Genomic DNA, 10,076 nt, shown 5'->3' on the forward strand with positions numbered 1-10,076 from the left:
CCGTCTTTATTAACTTTTCCTTGACGTACCCTGTGCTGTAACAGATCTGAATTAAGAAATAAGAATCGAACCGGTTTCTTGGAGTGTATAGAAACCAAAAACGTAAGACTTTTAGTAGATAAATGTATCGCAAATACTTTCATCGTCTACAGTCACAGACAAAAGGATTGACATCCTTACACCAATAACAGATTGAAAGGACAAGCATTTAGTAAACTTTAATCAGTTTTTAATAAACAGTTGGAGAAGTTGCCTTGTCGTAACTTTGAATACAACATACATGCATTATATATATATATATATATAAAAGAGAGAGAGAGCTATTAAATTTTACTATGTACTGCAAAGACGTATGTTAACAGCCATCAGACATGCAAATACTATTTTCACACTTGAAGTCAGAGGTGTGTACTATAAATTGTAAAAACAGTAGATTGATATTTTATTGAGAACAATTCCTTCCATTATTAAAATAACCATTCTCTACAGACATGTAGATTCAGTTCAAATCTCTTTTCCAAGCTTTTCTGCAAGGCCAGTAGACAAGGTTTTTGGCTTGTGCCTTCGTTCATATTGATGGGTACTGCTAGTCGAAACAGACCGTAAACCCTGCCTATTAACTTACATGAACACCTAGTTTAAAAAACAAAACAAAAAACCCGTTAATTTCAAGTATAAGCATTAACATTTGAATACTTGACGTTGCACATAGTTCTACCTTGTACTCTATTGCTAACATGACGACTTTACACTTGCGCATGCTCAGGACACCCACACCGTTTTCATGTTAACATAAAAACCCCTAAAATCTGATGATGTAGCCTTGCTAGGCCACCAGAAGGCGCGCCAGGATATTTTAATTCAGTTAGACTTCAGCATGCCGTTTGATTTCACTGGCATTTCTGTGGTGCATGCGTAGTTCATACAAAATGCACGTTGCAGTATAAAACCAGGAGAGATTGCACTTTTCCCATTTGGCATCAAACCGTGTCTTGGCACTGCAGAGTAAACTAGCAAGGTAGGAGTCGAGCAACTGCTTTGACTGCAAGCAGGGGGGTCTATAAAACGATATTGACAGCTGAGCTGTCACAAGTTATTGATCCTGCAATAGAAACGATTACAAAAAGAAGGGTCGCTCACTCTTCTTGTGGTCATAAAAACAAGCAAACTCGTATAACTAATAAGGCACACCTGGTGAAGGGCAAGATTATATTTCAACAAAACTAGACAAACTAAAAAGCAGCGCTTACAAAAGTACCACGAAATGTTCCTGTCGGGACAACTGAGGAAGTCGGCACCTCAGTCACTTTTTTTTTTTTTTTTTTTTTTTCTTAAGAAACAAAAACGCTTATTCAGCCCATCATGAGCTACTTTAGATGTGTAATGGCTGCAGTATAGGATACTGACTTTAGGGTTTCGGTGATGGGAGAGGATTATTCATTGTTTTATTAATAATAATACGATAGCCAGTCAGAGTCCAGTGTCCTGACAGAAGAATTTCGTAGAACCTTTGTAAGCACTGCAGCTAAAAGTAAGAAATTATACATTTGTTTGAACTAAAGCTGGGTGCACACCTGTCGTTCACAACCCTTTTCAGCAGGCTTGTACAACCACCCAAAAAAAATGTGCAAGGAGAGTTTACCAGCTTTAGGGAGCCTGTGAGCTCCCTGTACATACTAAAAATTATTTGTTAAAAAAAAATCAGTTTTACTATTAAAAATACGCCTCTAAATTAAAAAAAAAAAAAAAAAAAAAAACTAAATCTGGCCACTGTAGCTGTATGCTCAGATCTCTCCGTGCTTAGTTAGAAGAGCTGATTGGAGTGGAACAGACACTGCTGTAAATAATCTCTCAGTGACTGAGGTCAGCAGCCTGCGTGCGAGTACAGAGCTGTTGACGGGGTGCTGTCCCTCCCTGTCTGGGCTTGCTGTTATCGGTTGATGGAATTATAAGAGGGCTGGGTGTCTGCTGTCAGCTGCTTGTGATCCAACCCTGCCCGGTCTGGCTCGCTCGATTCCAGGGAGTCGATGATGGGCTCCTGGTCCTCTTCCTCCTCCTCCTCATCGCACTTGGGCAGATGGAAGAGGCTGGTGAGTCCGTGGAGATCGGCCGCCTTGTGCAAGGAGCGCAGGACCAGAAGCATCGCCATCAGCCCTACAAACAGATACACTGAGAGGAGAGAAAGAGTGAGGAACAGCCCCCTCTGACAAGCAAAGAACAGAGGATCTTTTGGAAGTCAACAAAACTGCTGTGCGAGTTTCAAATCAAAAATTGTACTGAAAATATCAGGGGGAGGGGAAAAAAAAAAAAAAAAAAAAGCATATAGCCTTGAGATATTTCTCTGCTATTTTACATGCACAACAAAGCAGGCTTTTAACATAAAATGCTCAGGGATGTGCTCTGAAGGTTATTCAGCAGGGAACTCATTGACCCCAAGTTTTTATTTGGTAGAAACAAAAGTAAACTTGTATTATTTTTCCTGTGATCAGAGATCTGTAAACAGATTTACGCCAAATGCTTGGCAGGGTAAAAAAGGATCTTGTTCTAACACCAGACTTTTTCTCTTTGCTTTTGCTTTGCATCACTCTCTTTAGGTAACTTTTTTGGTTTTTCTGAGGAACTTGTAGCTTAACAAAATCTGCTCTGCTGTAGCTCCAGTGCAGACAATGCACTACACATATATATATACAGTCGTGTGCAAATGTATAGGAACACCTCAACATTGATGTACATACCTGGATGAAAACCTCTGGGGGAGAGCATTTCAATTTGCAGTCAGTAATCAGTGATATCGAAACAATAGGCACTCGTGTGAACATGTTCAACCACTTTGTGCTTTAATCAGGCATCTAAAACAACTTCTAAAAAGTCTCATGCATTTTACCATCTGTGGCTATGTGGTCCTTTTCTCTTTCTATTCTAAATGAATGGCACGTGTGGCTGATTAAAGTCTTTAATTAAATTAGACGATCACTCGTTTGCCTATTTTCACAATTCTCCAAGATTTGCAGTTCCAATGGTTTGATTTCACATGCACAACAAATCAAAAATTACAGAAGCAATGGGGGGTAACATGCTTTGAAACAGAAGACACTGTTAGGGTGAAACCACCCAGGAAGTGAAGCAGTGACAGACTTCCTGTGAGTAAGCCATGGAAACTGAGAACTTTCTTTATCCTTGCAGATAGGATTTTAAATAAAAATTCACGTTTTCTGTCTCTTGCATTTATAGCAAAACTGCACATTGGGACCTATGCAGCAAGTAACAGTGAACTGCACATAAGATCTATTGATCTACTTAGCTAGACCTGGGGGTCAGCAATAATTCTAATTAACTGCAATGGCAATGTAATTGACACCTGTGTAATTCTAATTATATCGTGTAATTGATCAATTACAGTTCAATTACCTTTCCAAGCTTAAATCATTCCCAATTCCATGTGGTCTTTTACATTGAAAGTGGGCGTTATTCTCATACTTCTAACCACTTTTAGCGATTAGAATTGAAATCACTGCAGCTTAACTCTGAGCTCAAGCCTGCAGTTAGCAACCACAACTTTGAACAATGCAGCATTGTGCTGCGTACATACCCATGACAGTGATCTTGTAGAGTGGGCGCAGTGTCTGTCCAGCCTGCTCCCCTGGCACGTAGTCCCCCAGGCCGATAGTGCAGAGTGAGATGAAGCAGAAGTAGAAGGAGTCCAGGAAGGTCCACGTCTGCTCGATGGCGCTAAAGATGGCGGCCGGCACCATGAAGAAGCAGACCACCACCAGCACGAGCAGCAGCACAAAGTGGACCGTGCCAACCGTCTTGCTGGACCAGCCAGTCCTCAGCTGGCACACCCCCATGGGCCAGTAGGTGAAAAGGTGCATAAGCCGCTGCACACTGGCCGTCAGTACAAGCATGGTGAAGGGCACTCCCAGCAGAGCGAAGACTATGGAGAAAGCCTTCCCGCCGTCCGACAGGGGAGTGGTGTGACCATAGCCTGGGAGAGGGGAGAAGATACGAGGTACTGTCAACCAATGGCTTACTATAGATCAAGGGTAGTCAACCCTGGTCCTGGAGGGCCACCGCATCTTCTGGTTTGCATTCCACCCAAGTTCTCAATCGCTGATTGAACCAGTTACTTTCTTAACTTGGTCAACACTAACTGCTGAAGTGATTGGAGTTTGGGTGGAAGTTCATGGTTAACCAGTAGGATTTTAGTATCACTTCCTTTGGTTTTTCACAGTGGTTCTCTAGAGTGTGTGGACAAAGGGCACTGTGTGTTCAGCCCTTGCATTGTAGCCGTGCTGGGCCTTGCGCCTGTCACAGGAGAACGCATCAGATTAAACTGTGATCCTTGTGGTCATGAACTGTTGCATTCATCTGCAATGGAAATCCACAAACTACCCTGTTTTTCTTTTCTGTTTGTATTTATCTATTTATATTCTATATCAATTTCTATATTTTTCTTTAGACCACCTTGTTGCTAGTTACACTGAACAGTCAACACATACTGTATTGCTGCAATATTCACCAGTTAGTCTTAAATTAGTTGCTCAACCAAATTGCTCTGTCCCATCTAACCCATCTGCTATCTGTTTATGAACTTTACTGACTCATCACAGGTCTCTGAAACTGTTTGCTTCACGTCTGTATGCGTCTGTCGTGTTTCTATCAAGACAGGCTCCACGCTGCACAGACTTCCACACCTGTTTAAGCTGCAACACCCAAGGCTGATGTCATACAGGGTTGCAGTCTTTGTAAAACACACTCACTGGCTCGCCCTGAAACACTGTACACACAGCTGTTGCGCATAGCCCTGTCGTCAAGAGGGACGTACATGTGTGACATCACACAAAGAATGTTTTTCAACTGTTCCTTCACTCTTCACCAGCCTGGTTTTCAAAGCCTGGGAACAGACCAGAATCATAGCTAAAACGTTTTTAGAAAATATTGCACGGGCTTCGGCAGCTGATGGTAGCTTTTTGGTCTCTACCTGCATTCAGTTTTTAAGTTACTGTGCACTGCACTGTTTTTTTTATCCCCCCCAGACGTCAGTCCTCTGCAGCTGTGGTCTTCCCCAAATTGGTCAACAGTAGTTGCACATAAGTCAATCTGTAGTTCTCGCAGTTGTTTCCTTGTTAGTCTGGGATACTGCTGCTTCAACTACACACCCATCCTTTTAAGATCTGTTAAATCTACTGTATTAATCAGCCAACTGCACATGCAGCTCTGGCATGGTGTCAAATGACATGCGGACATTATTTTCCAGCAGATTGCTAATACCCTAACTACACCCTGTGCTTCCCCTGTTACTAAAAGTATAGAATGGAGGTTCTATACCTTCATATTTTGAAACCATTAAAACTGGCCTGTGACAATGCTGTGTCCCTGACAACAGCGTTCATTCTACGCACGTTACCTTCAGTTCCTACAGCAACCAGCTGTTCCTTCATTGACTATTCTTTTTTTTTTTTTTTGTGTGTGTGCCTGAAAAGAACTAACTAGGTATGAGGTATTTAAACTGGAACATTCGCCATGAAAAGTCCAGGTCCGATTGCTTAGGTAGACTTCACCCAACGATCGCCTGCAGGGGAACTGGGCACTTGATTTCACGAATTTCTTGCTACTGCAAACTACTGTTTCCATTTTTTTCAGTGTGTTGTTGTCACAGAGACGGCCGAAGTGGGCGGCGTCAGAACCAGGAAAGGTAATGCAATACACAAAACACAGGACGGATGAAATGAAGTGATGAAGACGCCTGTTGGCGCCGGTTTAATACAAAATAAAAGGTTTACACAAACACGAAAAACACAGGACACGGCACTCTACACCAAAATAAATAGACAAACGAAAACAGACTAAACTTAACGAAACGGTGCACGGACAGACACTGACAAACACGGTGAGCAGATACTTTCTCCTCTTATTATACTACTACTGCTTATTTCCTCCGTCTCCAATCCCGTTCTCCGCTCACCGAACACCCAACCCCAGTATGTGACAACGTGCATCTATATATACTATTGTGCTGGGATTCAATTACCAATTAATTATTCACTTGAATCCCAGCACGTGAATTAATAAAGTGCAATTCCCCGTGCTCACATATTACTACATTTTACTTGCACGTGAAGTGCTGTGCAATCCTCGTGCCTAAATACACATATACATTTTTAAACACTCGTGTTACACAGACCCGTTTATATCCCGTGTACCAATGTCTATACACCAACATTTAAAAACACCACACGCAACACATAACAGATATATACACGGTGCGGGCACTTTGTTGTCCTACAGTGTTGTCCTAGAATACAGTTAGCTATGCATTAGTGCAGATCTTGATGATTGGTCGGCCAAAAAGATTGGTTTGGTAGTCTGTGTATATCTCAACATCCCAACATCCCAACACATGCATTAGCTCCAGCCTCTCTATCCGCTCGAAGCTCATCGGTTCATTAAAATCGCAAATGGAAGTTACACAAGGACCAAAATAATAACAACAACAATCATATTTAAAAAGTAAAAAATGTAAAGATTCATAATTAAGTCTGTTTTTGCATGTGTATTGTGTATAAAAATGGCCCTTATAAAAAAAATAAAAAATACTTCTGCACACTTTTACAGTGGTAAGATGCATTTACCAGTTTACTCTGATTTCCCGTTTTTAAACATGCTTTACCAGACCTCTCTGTGCTTTACAATGCTTCCCTGTGCTTTACCAGACCTCTCTGTGCTTTACAATGCTTCCCTATGCTTTACCAGACCTCTCTGTGCTTTACAATGCTTCCCTGTGCTTTACCAGACCTCTCTGTGCTTTACAATGCTTCCCTATGCTTTACCAGACCTCTCTGTGCTTTACAATGCTTCCCTATGCTTTACCAGACCTCTCTGTGCTTTACAATGCTTCCCTGTGCTTTACCAGACCTCTCTGTGCTTTACAATGCTTGCCTATGCTTTACCATGCTGTCACTGTGCTTTATTATACTTTTGCTAGGCTTTTACTATGGCAAACTTTTATAAGCGGTCTAAGGTATATCCTCAAACAATAGGGCCGCCATTAATTAATTCAACGAAAAAGCGTCAAGAAAGCGAAGAAAACACTGAAACAGATCACGCGATGTTTGTCTACTTTGCACAGCTTGCGACGCAGTTTAAATCTGGTACAAAACTTCCAACCATCTCCGTTCCCCAACCAAGCACAATGCAAGCAGCACCAGTGTGTGCTGTACCTTACCGACGCATATACCCCACATCCATCGAAACAGATGCCATGGACACATTTTACACGATTGCAATGCTATACAAGCACTTTTAACACGACAACTTTGAATAAAGTTAGGGCTACAGTATAATCAGTAATACTACGGATTTTTTTTTTTTTTTTTTTTTTTTTGTGGAAGTTGTCTACGCGGTTCTGGATAAATGACATGGCACGAAATAAAAACGCGTTGGCCCGGGTGTGTTTCTTACCTACAGTCGTTATCAAAGTGCTTGCGAAGAAGACAGAAGAGGCGAAGTCCCAGTTCGTGCTCACGGAGGCGTTCTTCAGAACCGACACCCCGTACTTGTTGGCACTCAGAACATGCTCTAAAAACTTTTCCAGCGATGTGGAGTTTACACAGCTGTGGTTGAGAAAGTTGTTTTTCAACAGCCTCAGCTCGTCTTTCAACCGAATTTCCTCGGGCCTTTCGATGCTGGAGAAAATCAGAGCTCCCACAAAGAGGTATGTGAGATAAAAAACGAAGAAAATAAACACCATAATGCCAGATCTGCAGTTTGAAGGCATGATTTTTTTTTTTTTTTTTTTTTTCTGTTCCTGTTTCGCTTTCTTTTCTGTTTAACTAGAAAACTTTCTTAGAAGTTCGCTCGTTCTCCCCCTCTCTCGTTATAAGGCTGCACCTTATACTGAAAAGTATTTGTAAAGAGTAACTCTTCTCCACCCCACTTCCAGGAAATAGATCCGTGACTGGGCCGATCTGACAAACACAGTCATTTGGGTAATTTTTAAAGGGACATTACGAGCGTCTGTGAAAATCTATAAACCGGTTTTTCTTCAGTTCAAAGTTTACAAATTCCTGCCCGTGTTATCTGCGCACAGCGATAGATTTAGCTCATAGTAAAACACGCCGTGTTATTTCAGTGTTATTTCATCTGACGTTTAGCCTTGATTGAGTTTTGTTGATTGTCCAGTTTGTTTACATAGCTTCATGGGCATAACTTTTCAAGTATATGTGTAGGCACAGAAGTTTGCGGGCTCAGTTTTGTAAATAAGTCTAAATAGGTCTAAATAAGTTTGCAACAATTTTAGAGCTAGAATCGGTTGAAGGACCGTGGCATATATAATATTTCCTTTTAAAACAAGCAGAGGAAAGTGTAATAAAGCATAGTAAAGCATTGCAAAGCACAACGAGGTGCGGCAAATCATAAAAGATTAAAATATGTTAAGCTACTTCTTATAAACTTTCCCATGGTAAAAGCATAGCAAATTGTAATAAAGCACAGTGAAAGCATGGTAAAGAATATGCAAAGGTAAACCAATTAAAATTAAGGTAAATTATTTATTTGTTTTACCTTTGATGAGGGAAATTAATGTGACTAACAAAGCAAATAAAATTCGCTGTACAAATAGCGTACCAGATTTTATGAGGACCAAAGACAAGTGCCTGATGTTCAAGTCAAACAAAGCCACAGAGCCACATAAGCATTTGTTCTTTATTACATCGCTTCATATGTTAACCATTGTACAGCTCTGGAATTGTACAGATGTTTTGTTTGTTTTTTTGGCCAGAAAATGTGTTATTGTGGTTAACATTTTTTATTCTGCTTAGTTAGTTGTGAAGTACAGAAATAATATTAAGAAAATGAAAGTTATTTTTTTTTTTTATCAAAAGGGTTAGGAAATACCCCTCTTTCAGCAATGCTTTGACCTTTCCGTTATATGCATCTCACTTGGATTAGCCTACCCATCAACAACAGGAGGGTGCCTTTGTGTGAAGGTGCTTTACACACACACGCACACACACACTGACACACACACACACACACACACACACACACACACACACACACACCCACACACACACACACACACACCACACACACACACACACACACACACACACACACACCACACACACACACACACACACACACACACACACACACACACACCCACACACACACACACACACACACACACACACACACACACACCACACACACACACACAACACGACTGGCGCACAGCAACAGAGAGTGAACCACACACCAGAAGGCCGGACACCCCAGAACACATACACACCCCGACACCCACACCACACACACACGTGGTGTCCCCAACACACACAACACACACACACCCACACACACACACACACACACCCCCACACACACACACACACACACACACACCCCTCCACACACACACACACACACACACACACACACACACACACACACACACACACACACACACACACACACACACACCCACACACACACACACACTCACACACACACACACACACACACACACACACACACACACACACACACACACACACACACACACACACACACACACACACACACACACACCCACACACACACACACACACACACACACCTCCACACACACACACACACACACACCCACACACACACACACACACACACACACCCTCCACACACACACACCCACACACACACACACACACACACACACACACACACACACACACACACACACACACACACACACACACACACACACACACACACTCAGGAGAAATGTTTCTGGATAAAATACAAACAAAGGATGAATTCATGTGACCGCACCCAAGCCTTTGTGTCTGAATTTCAATAATACCTGCGATTATTCACACAAACGCCCTTCAATATAGCATTATTACAGTTTTATAAAAACTGGTGTTTTGAAGATTGAAGTAATAGTCACTTTTTTGCAAGGTTACAATTTAGGACAGTTGTCTAAAGGTTTGGTGCCAGTGTATGGTGTGATCTATTGCAACTTTCTGACCGGTTATTTACTTGTGGGTGATATTTCCAAAAGGAGTCTTAATTCGCAC

At 41.7% G+C, this 10,076-nt stretch overlaps 1 protein-coding gene across 1 annotated transcript; it reads right to left on the reverse strand.

The window, feature by feature from the left end:
- Positions 1-1,385: 1,385 nt before the first annotated feature.
- Positions 1,386-8,085, reverse strand: LOC121303805 (potassium channel subfamily K member 6-like). Its single transcript, XM_041234604.1, has 3 exons — positions 7,462-8,085; positions 3,590-3,985; positions 1,386-2,169 (listed from the first exon to the last, which is right to left on the reverse strand). Exons 1-3 carry the CDS (start codon positions 7,775-7,777, stop codon positions 1,931-1,933), a joined length of 951 nt encoding a protein of 316 aa, XP_041090538.1. The 5' UTR covers positions 7,778-8,085; the 3' UTR covers positions 1,386-1,930.
- Between the last annotated feature and the right edge of the window lie 1,991 nt (positions 8,086-10,076).

The sequence above is a fragment of the Polyodon spathula genome, chromosome 35 (assembly GCF_017654505.1).
Source record: "Polyodon spathula isolate WHYD16114869_AA chromosome 35, ASM1765450v1, whole genome shotgun sequence".
In the NCBI taxonomy this organism is placed as follows: Eukaryota; Metazoa; Chordata; class Actinopteri; order Acipenseriformes; family Polyodontidae; genus Polyodon; species Polyodon spathula.